This window comes from Phyllopteryx taeniolatus, chromosome 2, assembly GCF_024500385.1.
Source record: "Phyllopteryx taeniolatus isolate TA_2022b chromosome 2, UOR_Ptae_1.2, whole genome shotgun sequence".
Classification (NCBI taxonomy): Eukaryota; Metazoa; Chordata; class Actinopteri; order Syngnathiformes; family Syngnathidae; genus Phyllopteryx; species Phyllopteryx taeniolatus.
The window spans coordinates 2,239,515-2,259,152 of NC_084503.1; the positions used below are offsets into that span (position 1 = coordinate 2,239,515).

General features: G+C 43.5%; 1 protein-coding gene and 1 long non-coding RNA gene across 4 annotated transcripts in view; one reads left to right on the top strand and one right to left on the bottom strand.

Annotated features, from left to right (window-relative positions):
• The window catches only part of LOC133467330 (uncharacterized), a 22,929-nt gene extending 17,212 nt beyond the window's left edge, over positions 1-5,717 (bottom strand). The window contains exon 1 of the long non-coding RNA XR_009785196.1: positions 5,590-5,717. This is a non-coding gene — a long non-coding RNA (uncharacterized LOC133467330). The remainder of the gene's footprint in view (positions 1-5,589) is intronic.
• mapk6 (mitogen-activated protein kinase 6) lies at positions 1,413-17,657 on the top strand. Of its 3 annotated transcripts, none has more exons than XM_061752040.1 (8): positions 1,413-1,617; positions 6,725-7,601; positions 9,737-10,054; positions 14,203-14,347; positions 14,507-14,671; positions 15,466-15,661; positions 15,750-15,867; positions 16,570-17,657. In XM_061752040.1, the coding sequence occupies exons 2-8, from the start codon at positions 7,365-7,367 to the stop codon at positions 17,632-17,634; spliced, it is 2,244 nt and encodes a 747-aa protein (XP_061608024.1). In that variant the 5' UTR covers positions 1,413-1,617; positions 6,725-7,364; the 3' UTR covers positions 17,635-17,657. The 3 variants fall into 3 exon arrangements, with proteins under 3 accessions (XP_061608024.1, XP_061608014.1, XP_061608033.1); XM_061752030.1 differs by lacking the exon at positions 1,413-1,617 and adding an exon at positions 5,623-5,760; XM_061752049.1 differs by lacking the exons at positions 1,413-1,617; positions 9,737-10,054 and adding an exon at positions 5,623-5,760.
• Positions 17,658-19,638: the final 1,981 nt, after the last annotated feature.

The following is a 19,638-nucleotide window of genomic DNA, read 5'->3' on the forward strand; positions in this document are numbered from 1 at the left end:
TGGTTGCAAGTAACGGAATATAAATACTTTTACTTGAGTAATGGAGTCCAATTAGTACTTCCACTTTTACCGGTCATTTTTTTCCCCCCACAGGAATCTGTACTTCTGCTTAAGTACAGAGTTTGAGTACGTGGAGAAACAACATGTTCTGAGTGGGCTTCTTTCACAAGACTGTGAAATACCTGAGTTGTGTGGTTGGTATCTGACATGGCCAGGGTGTGTGTGTGCCTGCGTGTGTGTGTGTGTTTGTGTGTGCGTGCGTGCGTGCGTGTTGACATCGACTGTGCAAGTCTTGCGCCGTCCTCTCGGTCCATTCCGCACCTTGAGATGTTATATAAGCGCCGATGCTGTATGGTAAAACACCATCGTAGATCATTGTGGCTCGTTCTGACTGACACGTTGTCACGTAATGTTCTGCCATTGCTCTCAATTGGGGTAATCGGCGTTAGGTCACTAATGATGATAAAGTTCATGGAGGCTACTTTTATGGCTTTATACGCCACCCAGAGTCAGGGATATCACCTGGATTCATTTGAAAGTTTAAAAAAAAACAAAAAACCAAATAAATCAGTGTGACATTTTACAGGGTGGGGGATCACGAACCCCAACCCTAACGCCAGGTGAGCTGCGTCGACATACTTTCGGGTAAACACGGAGGACGACACTTTGTTAGCTGACTACAAATGATGCTTTACAAAATGGAGGATGAACGACAGAAGCGGCTGCCCCCCCGCGAGTTCCATCACGATGGCAATACGCAATGACATCATCAAGTATTGGTACTTGGTATCGGTGAGTCCTAAAATGTACTTGCGCTCCGACTCGGTCTGAAAACAAAAGTGGTATTGGTGACTCCGTAGTTATTTATTTTAATTACGCTACGATTGTAATGGTCCTGTCCACTCGACATCTCATCTCGACCAACCACATACAGTAGCCGCTATGCTAGGACTGCATACAATATATATAGACTTTATCAACAATGATTATACTGTATTATTATAATGGGATGCATTATACATTGATTTGATTGATGTTATAAGCTGGGTATTAATTTAACCTTAACAACGTAACAAAAATATTTAAAAAAAACTAATCTTCATCACCTTAATAATAATTGTATTTCCATAGCACTTTAAAAAAAAAGAAATAAATAAACGGAATGTTTTTTCAAAAATATGCCGAAATTGTCTTCCAATTCTGGAGTGACCCACATGTACTTTTTGTGACATATTTGTATGGCGGTGTGCCGTGAGAATGTCAAATCTGTGCCTTGACTTAGTAGAGGTTGCAAAACACCGGCAGAGTTGAAGAGTGGCTGGCAGTGACTGGACACAAACGCTGACAGGCCGGGCCGTACACAGCAGTCTCCTCCCCACTCTGGCCTGGCCTATATTAGGTCTCCATTGAGCGCCACCTCACAAACACAGGCGCATGGAGTAGGACAGCACATCGCCAACGCTCCGACAGCACCTTCATACGTTGACCGGATACATACCGAAATCCCCTGCACCTGTCTAACAGCCTGATAGCCATGTTGGATGTGTTACTTTGAGTGGACTACTCGCTGGGAGACCATGTTTTTGCGCCAGTCACATCGGGAGATCTTCGACCTCGGTAAGGTGCAATGAGCGCGATACAACATTGATTTGTGCAATTATAGAGTATCACGATAATGCAGGAGGAGTGAGCGAGACACACTCAGATGCTCTTTTTGATTGTACGACTCCGCTGCGCCGCTTGCCACGAGATGATAAAAGATGCGTGTAAACTTTGTCGCACAAAAGCTCAATTTGCACTCCATCAACAAGAACTGACTTCCCAACATTTGTGTCCAAAAAAAAAAAAGAGCGTTAACATTTTGTCACCTGCATGGATGTCACCACACCCGCAGGACGAAACGGGGGCGCAAATGCGTTCGTTGTACTTCAAAGTTAAATACAACTGAACTGTACTTAAAAATGGGCTTTGATTAAAAAGTACAAAAATTGTACTGTATTGGATTTTATAATCCGATGTAATAAAAATTGAAGTCGCTGTAAAATAATGCACATATGGAACACGAATACTTTCATTTAAATTTTTGTAATTCACATATATTGCACATACAATGTGAACATTTTTACCTAAATAAATGTTTTGGGGGGGGAAAAAGTTCTAAAAGATTACATGAAAATGTACTGTACATAAAAGTTAAATACAACTGAATTGTACTGAACCAATGTACAGTACTGAATTTAAAAAAATACCAAAAAGCTTAAGCCACGTTAACGTTATGCACAGTTTGAGCATTAACACTGCACTTTAATAATAATAATAATATTATAAAATAAAATATAGGAAAAACTAAAAAAAAACCATATTTAATTCAAATGTATTGCACATAAAAGTTAAATACAAAACTCACTGAAATAAATGCTTGAAAACAAACCGCTCTAAAAGATAAACACAACATTCATTAACTTAACAAGGTATTTTTACTAAGTTTAAGCCACAGCAACATTATGCATAGTTCGAACATTTAATTCAGTGATCTTTTCGTACCACTAACGCACGTTGAGAATCAGCGCTCTCCAGCACTCAAGTGCCAATACATCTTTCCTATAAAACGGACTTTTAATTAAGAGTGTTGTTATAATCCCATGCAGTCAATATGTACCAAATGTCAGCTATTTTGGAGCTATCTGTTTAATTATGATGGAAATTGGTGAGGAGTTTCTGTCTTTTAATTTGAGTTTGTCAGCGAGCGGGGCCTCCTGTCGAGGTTGACCTCAAGATAAAGAAAAAAAAGCTGTTAAAGGCTGACTGGTGTCAAAAACCAACAATGTGGATGTGTTCATCTTGAGAGAAAGCTCGCTTTTATAAATACATTTATGTACATGGTTCCAGATGGATAGATAGATGCGAGGTTTATTGCAGGCAGCATTGTGATGCCGCTCTTGCGATGTGACCCACACTGCGTTACTTTTCCGTATGTCACTTTGCCAGCATGCAGGCGACTATTACATAACCACAAAATAAGGCGTCGTGAGGCTAAACAGCGGCTTAAAGTGTGCCGTCAACATCAACTCACCTCTGCGGCCTAATTAGACACTACTATAAGTGCTGCATGTGCCTTTCATTATGGAGAGGCATTGGGACTATTTGTTTGATATCCTTGATATTCATCTTAAGGTCCATGGAAGCTTTGTCTTCACTAGTAAGAAAATTCAGCGCACGAGTCGGATGACTAGCGCGCGCAATTAGAACGAGGGTGTCTTACTCGTGATGCTTTTCCACTACTAGTGCCACTTGTGGCCTACTAGTACAACCTTAAGACGGATATCAAGGATATCGAATCAGTGCTCAAGCAGCTTACCATAAATGAGACAGTCGCACGTACATTTCACCTCGCTCTAAAACGGACCAATAAGATCCGCTGCATCCCACGCGGGGTCCGGGGGGGGGGGCATGCCCGAGCCGAGCCCAACCCGGCCTGCGCCAGGCTGAGGCTGAGGCTGAGGCTGAGGCGTTATCTGCATTGTGGAGCACATGCTCGCTCACACGGTGCGCCTCGCGGATGCTGATGATGCTGCGGCCGTGATGTGCACTCGCGCCCGTCCCGCCCCGGACGCGTCCGTCCATCCATTCACAGCGTTCGCACGGGCGTGAATGAGGAGGGATGATTAGAGCAAACGCGAGGCTTTCATATTTGCGCTCAGTGGACCGAACCTTTGGATGGGATTGTGATTGAAAAGGAAGAGGCTGCGCTTTGTGCATGCTGCCAGATGGACTTTGTCAATCCGCCAACTGCAGTGAGTGTTTGTTTGTGTTTGTGTGTGTGTGTGTGTGTGTGTGTGTGAGACCAGTACAGGGGATTTTCCTTTTTGACACACTGCAAATACAATCCGGATTCATTTTAATCTGAAATCTGACAACATTATAAGCCAGTGAGGGGCAAAAGCAAACATATTTATGGGGACAGCAGAAGAAGATATTTTTTAGTCTAAAGCAGGGGCAAACTTACCATGAGGCAAATACAGGCAATCTCGACGCCGAGATTTCCAAGGCACCCCAAACGACTCGTACAAATGTTTGAATGAATGTTTTAAAGAAAGTATTATTGTTTTTGTCTTAATTCAAACACTTACAAACATCACAAATGCTAAATCGATAAGATGGTTTCAAGTGTTCCCTCTCCCTTCTCATGCAATGGACTATTCCGTCTTCTTACTGCACACGTGCTGACTTGATTCAGTAAAATGGTCGCAAAACAAACTTGTTGGTGCAGTTGAGAGGACAAGGCAAGAGGGGGAAAAAAATGTAAAACGACCAAAGTTTTCAACATTTTTCATGGCGAAACGTACGTAACGGAGCCAGACCTTCTCGCCGGCAGCAGTAGCACTGCTGTCAGTGTCAGCCTTGGATGATGCAGTAGGGATGAAGTGGAGTATGACACCAGCTTCATATCTTCGTGACTACTCACTTTTAGAGCGGTCAAAAGGGTCAACTATATTCAATGATTATTAATGTTCTCATCAGTTATAGTGAAATCACTGAGATGATTCACGTGTACCCCAATAAGGATAAGCGGGAAAAAAAATAAATAATAATGGGTGGCTTGCTGGATGGATGGATGATTCATGCGTTAGATAATAATCCTCAACAATGATTTTAAGTACTTTGTCATTGAAGACCTTGTGTCGAGATGAGAATCAAACTTTTATCAGTGCAATACGTGGAGGGCCGCATAACTGAGTTTGCCTCGCGCCCTCGGTCCTGACAGTGACACTTGCTCACCAGGCAATCGGTTTAACTCGCCACTGTATTTGTGCGACCTAAATGTGATGAAAAGAGATCCACTGCAGGGAGAACAATATGTATAAATAGCTAGTAGTGTTTTCTTTCATTCAATGTGCGCGGACTGTAGCTGAATAGAGCGCAATATAGTTAAACTGGTAGAAGGCAGCTATTTTGTGTTTTACAACGAGCGTTTAATTCCACGCAATAACATGTTTTTCTGCTAGAATTATTATTGTGGTGCAAATTGTAAATCTCCCATTGGATTTTGTCACGTGGCCGCAAAGCCCATCCATGATGTTGCGTTCAGAGCCGCTCGAAATATCCTGAAATGCGGCAAGTACTTTTTAGCAAGCCTGTCAATAAATGACAATGGGCAATGAAGGCGAGGGTGTTATCATGCTTCAGTTGTTACATTCAACAAAGAAGCATTCACATTTTAATATGCTGAAACATAAAGAAGAGTATAGAGTACTTTAAGAGAGGTTCTGGTTTGTGTTCAAGTTTTAGTGAAAAGCTAGAGCGGTGTTTAAAATTAGGGTTGGAAAGGGGTGGGAAATGGAACTAATGGGTCGTGACAAAAAAAAAAATGGGGCACTCGAAAATCAAGGTACCGTTACTGTACTTGAATGAAATGTGTATATTTTAACCAGGATTATGCGAAAATATATTCGCCCAACTATATTTTGTTCACCTGCTAAGTTTCCTATCAATTCCATTGGAAAGTTTCAAAGCGTGCGAACTTTGCAACTCAATTCTAAAAACAACATTACTCGTACTCGAAGACGAAACGGCGCGATGGTGAAATACCCCACAGTCGGTGAAAGCCTCCGCGTGACGTCACGGCGCCGTCGCTGTCTGTGCCGTTGCTAAATGGCGATCGCATCAGGTCCGCTCAGCTCCGGGAGCGGAGCGCACGCCAACCTCCGCCGCTTCTGATTCATTCCACCCGTCTCGATTCCAATGCGACGAATACGAACGGTGAGTATCTCCCGTGTCTTCGGTATCTCGCTGTCACTCTGGACTTGGTCTCGAAAGGCTCGAGCGACGTCGGCTTTGTGCTAGCTTCTTGTACCACGTAGTCAGTCCCCTCGCCAACAGCCAACAGCCAACAACGGCGCCTTTGTCTCTGCCATGAGCGTTTCCGCTCAAATGACACGAAAGTCGTCTCCTTTGCACGCCGCTCCACATTTGTTTCAGAGGCGTAATATGTTTTCGGTCTGCGGAGGGGCTTTTCCATCCACTAAGTCGCCGTTTATTTCCCCGCACATAGCAAGTCTGCTATCAGCAGAGCTCAGAAATGTTCACGCTTCCCTTTTCCGCCACTTGGTCTCATGACGCCGTCAATGGCGTGTTAGTCGTGTAAAATCCTGGCATCGATTTTCTCTTCCACCCACGGGCCCAAGATGATGATTTGTCTCGTGGGTATCAAATAAACAGTTAAAAAAAAAAAACGATTTATAAAATAAATAAAAATGTCCATCGTACACGGTCTTAAAACTTTATCTTAAACGTACTGTGAAATGTTTATATCAACCATGGGTAAGATTGAATGCATGTACTACTTTGTATATGTACAAATACTTTGTTACAGTATTAAAGTGTTTAGATTTTTCAGGTATCTGTACTAGAGTATTTTTCTGACTACTTTTCCGACCTACATTTGAAAACGTATCTGTACTTTGTAGGAGTTGAAAGACGAGAGCTTTTTGTGGTCGACTAAATGTGATTAAAGTCGAGCTGAAGTCACTTAATCGGTGGTCATTATTATTTCAGCACAGCAAAGCATATTGGTATCTCTATGTATGCAGTTCTACTTATGTTCCGAGTACTCTTGGCACCACTGTCCTTGTGTGAAACTCTTGTTTTAATTTTAAGCAGTGGCGTCAATACTATATAATTTGTGGTTCACCTTTTTCGTTTGTGTTTTCCTCTTGACTTTCAGGTTCTAGCCAAGTAAAATGGAGGATAGTTTTGATTGCGACTGTGGCGAGCTAGAGCCACCTGATCACTGAGGCTCACTGTTAACTCTCCGATCTAAAGGTCAGGCTCTTTACAATTTATTTTGATTAGGTTACGCCATAGGAAAATTATTCCAAGTTAAAACAAACAAAAAAAAAAAAAAAAAAAAAATTGAAATTCAAGCGAAAAAGTGCATACTGGCACATTTCCCATGAAGCTGCTCAGGACCAGTTATACACTGAATGTATACCACTGTGAGGATGCAACTACATGCTTTTAGAGCCTAACAGTGCATTTCAAATTGGCCTCAACATTCATTCCGGTTGTTTCTTTAAGAGTAAGAGCTGCTCTGTTAAATAGAGCCACCCACCAGGAGTGGAGTTGGAGTTATAAAATTGGCCTCACTCAAGATGAAAAACTTAAACTACACTTTAGTCTAACAGTCACGGCTGCACAGGGGAGGAGGTGGAGGTCAGAGTCAGCTGGGAGGTGCGTTGGTAGGTGTTAGCTTAGCATCTGAAGCAGTTTTGGCGGGGCAAGGGCGGGGTGGGGTCATCAGTTAGTGTTTGGCTGGCTAAAATCTAACATTAGCGGAGGTTGGCACAAGAGCCTCGGTAGTCATCATGGCCGAGAAGTTTGAGTCGCTGATGAACATCCACGGCTTCGACCTGGGCTCTCGCTACATGGACTTGAAGCCGCTTGGCTACGGAGGGAACGGCCTGGTGTTCTCGGCGGTTGACACCGACTGCGACAAGCGTGTGGCCGTGAAGAAGATTATCTTGACGGATCCCCAGAGTGTCAAGCACGCCCTGCGAGAAATTAAGATTATAAGGCGCCTGGACCACGACAACATAGTCAAGGTATGCTGTGTGCTGTCAATCTAGTGTGATATACAGTGTCACCTTGACTTACGAGTGCCCCAAATGTTGAGCTCGTTTGTTTGTTTTGAGTTGTATGAGTGAGTTAAACACCCAGATACAAATGCGGCTTATGAAGCCATTGGCAGGCTAGTTTACTAATGCGGCACCGTTTCGTCAGTCATTTGGAATTGGTACGGCAATTGTCTGCAGCGTCAGACAATTGGCAACAAACGGTCTGCTAAAAAGTATGTTTAAAGAAAAAAAACACAGCTAAGAAACAGACACCATTAGTGGAATTCACTTTGTTCTAAAAATGACGAGAAAGAAGCAAGATGGAATGGAATCCCGAAGTCGATCGTGTTTTGTCGTTGCTAGACTTTACACCGATTTCATCGGGCTGATCGTATCGGCCGATAATTAGCATTTTATGCTGATCGGCTTTAATGTCATCATTCGCCGATCCGCAAAACACATTTACTCCGCGCCGCCGCATGCACAGTATATTTGAATCCAAAAGCTAGTTTATTTTTAATCTTGTATCTTTTGACGTAATATTGGAAATATCTGACGGACAACAGTTAATTAAAAAATAAAAAGCACGTCTGAGACAGAGTAAATTTTTATTGTAGTTTGTTGTCTTTCACGATTGCACTGTCAGACTACTTCAATAAAATCTTGTAATCTGATACCACCGCATCCCGTTTTTTTACGATCATTGGACTTTATCTTGTCATCTGAAATGCGACCAGATACACTCGTTACTGTGGCGATGACAACAAGAGTGGATTGCAGGGACTGTATTATAAGGACAAAATGGGGGGGGGGGGGGGGGGGGGGGGGAAACGTGTGTTGGTGGTCACCGGTCCTCAGGACAGGAGAGGACGTTGGTTTAAGGCTTGCTTGAGGTATGTTCACGTACTTTCAATACGATACGGCTCGCAAGCAGGCAATAAAATGTTATGTAGCCTAGCAAGCTAATGGTATCACAAACGGTGGTACGGAAACATGCCGCCGTTCTGTCGAATCGTTCTCTTAAAGTTTCGGTGTGGGTAAAGTAATTTAATTACAGTACCTTAGCACCCATTATTTCTGTCATGTAATGTTGGTTTGACCTGACTGATTAGAATAGACGATCTGACCAGAGCAGTGATTTCCGACCTTTATGTAGCCAAGGAACATATTTTACCATTGAAAAGTCTCTCGGCACACCAACAAAAAAATGTCACAAAAAGTGGACATATTAATTACTGTATTTACTTCCTGCCATCTAATAGAAGACCATTCATTTGTTCTCTGTCACTATGCCTCACTGGCATAAATAGAGGAACCAAGATACATTATTGTAAATATATTTTTTTGAGAAATTAAGTACACAAGTATATACAGTATATGAACAGGTCATGTAAATAGACACATTCCTCCAGCTTGTGAGCGTATCGGTTTTTAAAATTCGCTGATCGGCCCCAAAAATCCTGATCGTGTAAAGCCTAGTTGTTGCATATTAACCCTAAAGGGAATATTTTTTGGTAATGCATGGATGTTGAATTGTCGACCATTTAAAATGTTTCATTAAAGCTTATCTACTTCGCTAGCGAAGATCTCCGCCTATCTCTGCGCTCTGAGCCAGCGCTGCGGGTCTTCTACACGGAGGGAAGCGGGAAGTCTTTGCCAAATATGGACAAAGCAGATACGAAACTGGGCCAAACAGAAGTAGCTGTCAGAAAGGCCTTTTCTGGACACTTGTATGACAAAAGCAAGGTGTTTTTGGAAATGAAATTGACACTTTTATACTGAGTCCATGTTAGAGAGTCACTCTATGGAGGTCTAAATAACCAAAATATGGCACTTTTAAGACCATATTGCCCAGTCCTAATTCAACTTTACAGAGCAAGTTTATTTCTTTACATTTTTTTTTTTTTTTTTTTTTTAAATGTTTTTACTATTCTGTGCTATTTTCTTCTTTTTAAATCGTGCAACAAAAACATGTTTTTTTTGGGGGGCGGGGGGGGCTGAATTTGCTAATCGAGTTTGGTCATGGAACGAATTAAACTCGTACGTCAAGGTACCACTGCACTTGTAGCAGAGATGACGTCGGTGATGACCACCCCCCTTTCCTCATCCTCGTCCTTATCTAGGTTTTCGAAACGTTGGGCCCCAGCGGTCGCAGGCTAACTGAGGACGTGGTGTCCCTGACTGAGGTCAACTCGGTCTACATAGTGCAGGAGTACATGGAGACGGACTTGTGTCAGCTGCTGGAGCGCGGCCTTCTGTCCGAGGGCCACGCCCGCCTCTTCATGTACCAGCTCCTCAGGGGCCTCAAGTATATCCACTCTGCCAACGTCCTCCACCGCGACTTGAAGCCCGCCAACCTGTTTGTCAACACAGAGGACCTCGTGCTGAAGATTGGGGACTTCGGTCTGGCCCGCATCATGGATCCCCACTACTCCCACAAGGTAGGAAGAACCATGTAGTCAGCGGGACCCCAAAGGCTAAGTGCTTCCCATTGCCGTGTCGTGTTTATCGCTCAGTAATGTGGCCATCCCAGGGGTGACGCAGTTTCATAGCAGGAAGTCAACAAGACGGGATGCGGTTCCGTGAGGTAACGCCTCTTGTTTCCCTTGTCAGGAGAAGTGAAGCCTTTCAAAAACACTTTGCTGATAATTTCTTAAATTACACACACATTCTATGAAAAACATGTTTTTAGCCTAATAGCAGAATTATCTGTCACGTTTAACTTGGTGTCAATAGCAATAAAAAAAATAAATGCCAATGCAGTTACTGAAGAAAATGGAAGTTTTTCTTGATCTGTAGATTCTCAGTCGTCCAGGTCATGGTAATCCGCGAAGGTTGACGCAAGGCAACTGGACTCTCCTTGTTGGTTGAATCATTTTTTTGTCTTTATTTCTGAAAATGTTATATTTTTTTAGTTGATTCTGTACCACAATGCTTCATTAATAGCAAGAGTATGTGAAATCAGCGAATTAAATGTTCAAACTGCATAATGTAAAAGTAGCTGGAACTTTTTTGTTTTGACAGTCACTCACATGACTGCTACAATGTTTATTATGGTTGTACTTTGCAGAAGTGTATCAATTCTTGTTACTGCTTGATGTCATACAGTTACTTTCCTTATGTGGAGGTTCACTTTGTTTTGTTAGGAGATGCTGGGATATGTTTGCAGATTAAAACTGTAGGTGTATGTTTTCGCTTGTCTGAAGCTGTAGGTTGCTTATCATTGGTATGGGAAAATGGATGTATTGCCCTGTGCAATTGTAGCCAGATGGAAGACTTTTTATTGGCCTTGTGTGTATTGTCACCCTTCTAAAGGGACGAGGGAATTCTATTTGAAGCTCAAATGGTGGTGTGATGTTGAAATGTAGGTTGGGGAGGCTCGCTCACTCCTCAGCAGTGAGACAATCACACGTGACGCAGATTAGTCATTGGTCTGTCTGGAGGGTCCACGTGACGAGACCCTTTTGGTTGGCGCTGCTTCATTCATAGCACGGCAAGAGAGAATCCTGGCATCCACCCTTTTTGGGGAATCGCGCCGACTCACATAAACATGTTTGTTTTAATTGCTCATTGTTTTCCAGCCAACTGCCACTTCTGTGATACATTTTCACATCTGACTGTGTTCTCACATGAGTCACGCCGTGGGAGGGACCATACTTGTCCTTCCGCTGTCGTAAGAGGAAGGCGATTGAAGAAATGAGTTTCTCCCACAATTTTTATAATCCTGCTGCATTGTTCCACGTGGGCTTCTGGCCTTGATAGAAGCACTTTTCCTGATGCCAAAGCATTTGTACTATTCCAGATTGAACAGCTGCCTGCATGGGGCCAGTCGCCTCATTTTGGGCCATTTTGCAAAGGTCACAAATGCTCTTGTCGATGTAGTCAGGCTGACTTTTAACCTGCTGCTCTCCTTTCCAAACAGAACTGCTGTGTTTTGTCTGTCGCTACTGTGATAACAATAGTGGTCCGCTGCTTTGGGTGGTGGGGTCCTGAGGGAGAATGCCCATATCGGCGGTAGCCTCTACCCTTTACATGGCACCGGCAGCCATTTGAAAGTACGTGTCGTGTTTCTGCCCTAACGAGGCCCAAATTACCCCCCCGAACCACGCTACTAAGCGGTCCTGCAGGCGCAAGGTGTGTTTTAATGTCAGCTGGCCAGTTGAACTCATCACTTAACAAGTTTGGTTTCAGAGCCACTTTGTACTCTTTCTTTTCAGAGTCAACTGAAAGAGGACTTGCTTTGTTCAACATAGTTACTTTAACATTGACTCTGATGGTCAAGTGCTGTTTAAAAAAAAAAAAAATAAGAATTCTCAACTTTAACCCACATTTACTTTGGGTTGCTGGATTTAATAAAAAAAAAAGCCCCTGATTCCTTGAGAATGAGTTAGAATTAATCCGGCTTGGGTTTGGTGGGAAGCGTGAGCTCTCTCCTTTCATTATGAAGCAAGCTATGCATGTGATCCTTCCAGTCAGCCCTCGTTGTGGCTCGATGTTCAGAATGACAAGAATTCACGTGCAACCATCTGATCCGAACTGCTCAGGTCTTCCTCCAAAGGTTCACGCTTATGTATTTTACGTTCCATGTCAATTCCACTCAATTTCTACAGATGCTCACTGGAATTTGCAGATTCTCACTGGGATGCTCACTGTAAATGTGTATTTAGGTTACCTTTGTAGTCTTGGCATTGCGAAAGCAGGAAATGTTGGACCAAGCGGACCGTTTTTGTGATCGTTGAACTTGTACCTTATACCCATCATGTGTTAAGGGTATATTTTAAACGTATGTTTAAAATATTTGCAAAAAAAAAGTTTGAAGATTCAATATAATGGTGAAAGCATATCATCGAGGATGGAATTTTTATTTGGGCTACCCCAAAGGTTTGGGATTCAAGGGATAATAGGGATTGCCACAAGAATCCAGCTCAGTATACAATCCAAAACCACACACATTTGACCCAATTTTTCAGCCAGCAAGTGGTGTGTCTAAACCCAACCTCAAATGATCCACAGATGAAACGGAGTAGATTTGTAAAGCTTTGCCCCAAAGTTCCTAAGGCTGTATTTGTTTGTGAACAGTTTAGAATAAGACTTGCTAAAGTGGTTTATCTGATAATCATGGTCACAAGGCCAGTGAGAGTGCTAGTGACGTTCCATTTTTCATGGGGGCCAGAGATGTGCTAGATTGAGTTGCAAGTGAAAAATGTTGTTAGAAGTTTGGTCACCTCTGACTGATGCACACTGTCGTCCTGGGATTAGGATGATCTCACTGTACACATGCCTCCTTTGAATTACTCATCTGCCCGGACCTGTTCTACTTTAACAGTCATTCTGTCTTTGTGGCTAAAGTGTTTCCATGTAATTTGAGGGAGTCTAGTGGTCCTGGAATGGACTTCATGCCTTCAGCTGGTTTGACAAGTTCTATCTGCTTCTTTTTAGTCCATTGTCCATAGAATTTTCATAATATAAAATCTCCATCCACGTGAAAATGTATTTGATGGTGTTATGACCCCTGATGTAAAGTAATTTTGACCAATTAGAGGCCTAAAGAGAGTCAATTTTGTAAAGGCACAACAACAATGACAAATTAGGGAAAGGGGGCAGTGCAAGACCATAAAATAAATACAATTATACTGGTGGATGAGCCAAAGCAACTGTTCAAAAACAGTTTGCATGTGAATGAGAGGCTGAAACAAGTTTTTATTTTTACATTTATATATTTTTCATTTTACGTTGACATTAAGATCCCGCTATTCGCGGTGATCGGGACCAAGTAGTTGACTCCCACCCAAATAGGTTTGTAATTGCCTATAGATGCAAGAAGATGGCAGAAAAGCCTTTTTTTTTCTTCTTCTATGAAACAAGGCTGTAGCTAAATGAGTTCAACATGGTTGCTTAACACCAAGGAAAAAAAAAAATCATTGCCGGGTAGCGTAAGCGAGACCCAGCCTATACATTATTTTTACGAGTTGTCTTTTACAAAAAAATACTTCTAAAATTGTGATTTCATATGTACCTGTGGTTAGAAAGCAAAGTGCGGAGAGTTGACAAAAAGCAGTCAGTGAAAGGGCTGGTCATTATTGCTGTCTCCCAACCTATGGTGAAAAAGTTAAACTAGTTAAGGTCGACTGGTTTGTCAGCCGGCCTCTGAAGAAGAAAGCGGTGTGGTGAGCAGGGGCGGGCCTCGGGATAGCGTGGCAATAAGCGTTTGCAGATCAATTAGGGCAGAAAATGGGAGCCTCGTTCAACGGTGAGCTGACTGTTTTGGCCTCACCACAAACCGCCAAAGCACGAGGCCAATGAGGGTGTAGTTTTCCCTTCACACAAGCCCACACAGAGGCCGGCTTCCATTTGTGTTCACTGCCCTTGATGCAGATTGGTGAGGGATTATCCTGCTCTCAGAGTCCTGACAGAGCCTGCACGTGCCCGATCTCCTTCCTTTTCAACTGTCTCTTCTCTATGCGCTCTTTGTCTTGTCTGGTGTGCTGTGTGCACAACCTGCTACAAGAGGGACATGGCACGCACCACCGGCCAATCTTGTTTCCCCCCCCATTTATTTATTTTTTTCCATTTTCTCTCTCTGCTGCAGGGTCACCTGTCTGAAGGTCTTGTCACCAAGTGGTACAGGTCCCCCCGCCTGCTGCTCTCGCCAAACAACTACACTAAAGCCATCGACATGTGGGCTGCCGGGTGCATCTTCGCAGAGATGCTCACTGGGAAAACACTCTTTGCGGGTAAATGTTGACACAGTTTGCCATGCTATATTTGCAAAGCGACTGTCGTTTGTTGGAACGGCCCAGGGCGAGCAAAAAGCAAACACCTCCTCTGCCGTGCTCCGAACCAATTAAGCCAAGTGTTGAATATTCCATTATAACGTTCGCATGCTTTCTCAGGGGCCCATGAACTGGAGCAGATGCAGCTGATCCTGGAATCCATCCCAGTCCTGCGAGAGGAAGACCGCCAGGAGCTCCACAGCGTCATACCCGTCTTTATCCGCAATGACATGTCCAAACCTCAGACACCGCTGACCAAGCTGCTGCCTGATGTCAGTCCACAAGGTAAAAACCCACTGGAAATACAGTGAACCCTTTATCACAGGGGAATGAATATATTACAGACCCACCTGGGGAAAGGTGAAAATCTTTTTTTTTTTTAATTTACCCCTCTCACACACTTTAAACACATTAAAACAAATTTATAAAAACACACTTTACAGAGTATTGCTTAGTGCCTGTTCTCAGTCTCACCATCAAAAAATGGGGGACTATCGAAGACATCGGTTTGAGGAAACAAAAAGACTTGCCAGCAAATACGAGCTGTTTGTTCGTCAGTTGCTGTTTAATGAAAAAGTGACACACAAAATAAGATAATTTCATTTTGTATATTGAAACACCAAAATGTTGAACCAAACTATACAATGATAAAAGTCAGCTAACGTAATGTGAAATGTAATGAGAGGGCTAATGAAAGGGAGCATAAATGTTGCTGTAATTACAAACGTTCAAACACCTGGTACTTACAAACACAAAGTATACAACAATACTCATTTTCTCTTTGCACTGTGGGAATAACAGTAGTTGGGGACCTTCTCTGCCTTTTTGCTCTTAATTACGCTGCATCTTTCCAGTGTTGCACAATCACACCTCACACCACATTCAAGGCGCACAACTCTAAATTCAGATTGCCTGCATAAAAGTTGTCGGAATTAAAGTCTCCGCTATACAGGAGCGCTAATGACGAATCGCGATCTAGAAAGGGGGTCGATCAATGGACTGTCACACTCGTGAGGTACAGTGGCATCAAGCTTGCAGCTCTCAAATATCTCAGATCTTGCCTTTCCTCCATTGTGCAGCCCTAGATTTCCTAGAGAAGATCTTGACCTTTAACCCCATGGATCGTTTAACCGCGGAAGAGGCTCTGGCCCATCCCTACATGTCGGACTACTCCTTCCCCCTGGACGAGCCCATTTCCCTGCACCCTTTCCACATCGAAGATGAAGTCGACGATATCCTGCTCATGGACCAGAGCCACAGCCACACGTGGGACAGGTGAGTTGCCAGCGAGTTGTTCCGGCATGTTGCCCGGGAGGCAGTGCTTCTTTTTATGACCGTTTTGTGTTCTGGTCTTCTTTATCAGGTATCATGAGAGCCAGTTGTCGGAGGCTGACTGGCACTTGCACAGCATTCATGACCCAGAAGAAGTCCAAGTCGACCCGAGGGCCCTCTCTGACGTCACGGATGAGGAAGTGGTTCAGGTGCGTGAGTTTAAAGATTAACTGACTGTCAAACATTCTTTTGTTGGTGTCCTTGTGACAGCATGGAGATTGAGTACAGTAGTACCTGAAAATTCTGAGTGCCCTAACTTACCCAATTTGCAAGTAACAAACTATCGCGTGGTTGCATTTTTTTGTGTTCTTTGTTGTCAGCAAAAATTCAAATTACGAACGAGGTTCAGATATGTTGCAGCCAAAGTAGAAGGGGGGGGGAGCTTGAGTTGAATGCCTGCTGAGTGCCTTTAGCAATAGTAGTGGCAGTGTCTTATCAGTCAGTTAGGCACAAGTATTTACATGTAGCGTGGAATTTAGTGGTGATGCTGGCAGAGAGTACTTGAACAGTTCACCTAGTATTTGGTTCTTTGGTGTCAGTCGACTGTAGATGGTGTTTTCGCCGGTGCGTAGTGGTGCCAGAGATGGGGGGGGTCTAGAAACTTGGTGCTCGCCAGACTGCGTGCCACCGTAATTTGCAGAGTTCATCCATTTTGCAGAGCATAATTTTCAGTCGGCTAACAGTGTTGTCGTCCATGTTTACCTTTAAGTATCAGTGTTGTAGTATCAGAGTATTGTTTTTGGGGGGCACAGAACTAATTAAACTTGTAAATCAAGGTACCGCTGTACCGAATAGATCAGCATGTAAGTTAAGTACTTGCTTTGCTGAGTTGTACCTGTGGTGTGTCGCAGGTGGACCCTCGGAAGTACGCCGACGGAGACCGGGAAAAGCTCCTGGACGAGCCCTCCTTCGACTACTCCACTCCGTTCTCGTCGGAGCGGTCGTGGCCGGACGAGCATCACGAGAACAAATACTGCGACCTGCAGTGTAGCCACACGTGCAACTACAAGGCCGTGTCCCCCTCCTACCTGGACAACCTCATCTGGCGGGACAGTGAAGTCAACCACTACTACGAGCCCAAGCTCATCATCGACCTCTCCAACTGGAAGGAGCAGCAGAGCAAGGAGAAGGCGGACCGCAAGGCCAAGAGCAAGTGCGAGAAGAACGGGCTGGTCAAGGCCCAGATTGCCATGCGGGAGGCCGAGAAGACCCAAAGTGTGGCGGAGAAGGACCGGGAGCAGGAGAAACACCAGACGCAGCCGCCCAGCCAGCAAGGCTTCGACTTTGACTCCTTCATCGCCAGTACCATCAAACTGAGTCTGCAACCCGAGACCTGTCAGGAGGTGGGCCTCCTCAGTGAGGTGGGCCTCCTCAATGAGCTCAACTCTTCCGTCTCCCAGCTGGACGCCCCTCGCTCAGGGTCCATGTCCAAGTCCATAAGTCAGGAGAAGGAGGAGAAGTGCCTGGTGAACCTGGCCCAGCTGGGCGGAGGCGGCAGCTTGGCGGTGGTCGGCGGCGACGGCCCCTGGCCCTCGCACCCCTGGGAGGGCTTCGGCTCCGGGGAGCGGGCGGCCGAGAACGGCCGCTTGATCGACGAGGCGTGCTGGGACGGTCACTTCCAGAAGGAGAGCACGTACACCAGCTACCTGGACCACCTGTTCGGCCGGACAGAGGAGGGCGTGGCCGAGTCCGCCGCCACCCCGGAGACGGAGACCCCGGAGGCCAGGGAGAGAGAGTCGGGCGAGGGCCTCCTCACCCGGAGCCCCGAGATCGTGCTCAACGTGCAGCTGGACTCTCTGGGCCCGGACGAGCTGCCGCTGAAATCCCTCCAGGCGTCCCTCACCCCCTGTGCCGTCAAATGCTCCCCGCAGATCGCCCACAAAACCTATAGCAGCATCTTCAAACATCTTAATTAAAAAAAGCAACGTCCTCTCTTCCACGACCCATTTAGTTTGTCCTGTTTTTGGTCTATGATGTGTTCTACTTGAATCATTTCATACCTTTTTGTTTTGTTTTTGTTTTTGTTTTTTTTTAATATATATTTTTATTATTATTATTATTATGATTTTTTTTTTTTTTTTTTTTTTTTTTTTTTTAAATGTTATTTTAAAAGTCAATTTTAAGAGTGGAAATGGGTGATTTCTTAATTTAAGGAGTTTTGGTCACTCTGAGCCTTGACGCCCAGGCCTTCATGGGTTTAAATCTACGCCCTCATTGCTGAGCTGGCTCGTCACTCGCACACTTACGTACTGTAGACGAACGGAAACGAGGCAGTGGGACGGCAGTTTAGGTTTAGGGGGATCTATAATTTGGATGTGACAGGAGATGTGATGTGATTTGTGTTGTTTCATTTTGATAACGACGTAAACGAAAGCTTCCTTTACAGCCCTTTCATACTGTAAATGTGACACATGATGCCAGCAGCAACCATTATCGTAGGTGTTAATGTAATGTGTTATCTACCTCAAGGTAACAGCCGCGAGAGACACTCGAAGCCGCACTAGTGCTTTACACACCACGACCATCCTCATGCCATGAAGTGAAGTGGTCTCATAGTTGAAATCTGTCTCACGTCAGCGTTTAACATGGTGAGGTGTTTTTCAGTGATCATTATTTATTACGAGCAGATGCGCAATATTTATTTTATCGGAAAATTTGTGTCATTTCAATGTGATTATTGAAGAGCGAGGAGTTGAGCAGACCATTTTCATTTCAGCACTATTTGGGTGTCCAAGTGTTCCTTTTTGTTTTATGGTAGGAAGCAAATTCATCTGTGTTGAGGCTTTCCATTTTTCCATCAATATTTTCCAAATGGATATTTCTATTTATAGGTGCATCCTGTTCGTAGTGGAAAAAACAGTTGTGGATTAAAGCCGCACCTAAAAGTCTTAATTTTTTTTTTTTTTTTTTTAATCAAAATGTATAAAAACATTGCGTGCATGGAGGCAAGAGAAAGGTACATTTAAAGTAAATGGTGAGTATATTGTACGTCAGTTTTAATTGTATGTCTCTTTTTTTTTTTTATTTCTATGTACTTTTTTCAGGCAAGCATGCTGAATTAGGTTAAGGTGTAGCATGTAGAACACATGAACTTTTTTGTAATCATCGGTTCTCCTGTTCTACAAAATAAAAATAAACTTAAAGGTAAACATTCATTTGTCTGGCCTCTCTTCATTGTGTTATGTTTTTTTATTTTTATGGATTTATAGGGTGCAGACAAGTCGACACACTGACTTTGCCGTTAAACGGCAGCGAAATGAACCAATTACATAAGCAACGTGTACTTTTTCCACCCTAGGCTGACATGTTGTCCTGTCACCTGAGCAAGTGTAGGAACCTGAAACTCTTCCACGTCACACAGTCTGTATGACGCCTTCGACAGCTAAATTGCCTGCGAGGTTAAACTGAATGAGATGACATTTGATGACGAATGATGTCAAACGCCTACTCGTATCTGGTGATCGTGACGCTTGTTGTTTGTCAAGTTAACATTTACTACGTTACCAGTTACTAGTATAGATGTGCTCTTGGAAGGGAAAAAAACAAACGCTTGGGAACATTTATTTTCCATATTTAAATCTTCAAGGGTTCTGTGAGCACCTTACAGGAAGAAAGACCAAAGACATTTTGAGAATTGATTTCCAAAGACCCAAGTTGCTTTAAAGCAAACATGTCAAGGGCTATGTTGTAATTATTTGACAAAAAAATTGTAAATGTATTCGTGCAATCATATTACATAAACACTTTACTATTGTATTGATTGTTACACACTTTACATTTTTATTAGCACATTGAATTTGAATTCAGAAGTCATGGAAAATAGTTGCAACCAAATATTCAAGTATACAATTAGGTTGCAATTTAAAAAAAAAAAAAGTAAAATGTGTTAAAACGGTGTACTACATTAGTGAAATGATCGG

Excerpts from the sequence above, each read along its gene's own strand:
- mapk6 (XM_061752040.1), top strand. The coding sequence starts at position 7,365 with ATGGCCGAGAAGTTTGAGTCGCTGATGAACATCCACGGCTTCGACCTG. Across the intron at positions 14,672-15,465 it reads GCCTGATGTCAGTCCACAAG|CCCTAGATTTCCTAGAGAAG; the intron begins GTAAAAACCCAC and ends TCCATTGTGCAG. Across the intron at positions 15,662-15,749 it reads CACAGCCACACGTGGGACAG|GTATCATGAGAGCCAGTTGT; the intron begins GTGAGTTGCCAG and ends CTTCTTTATCAG.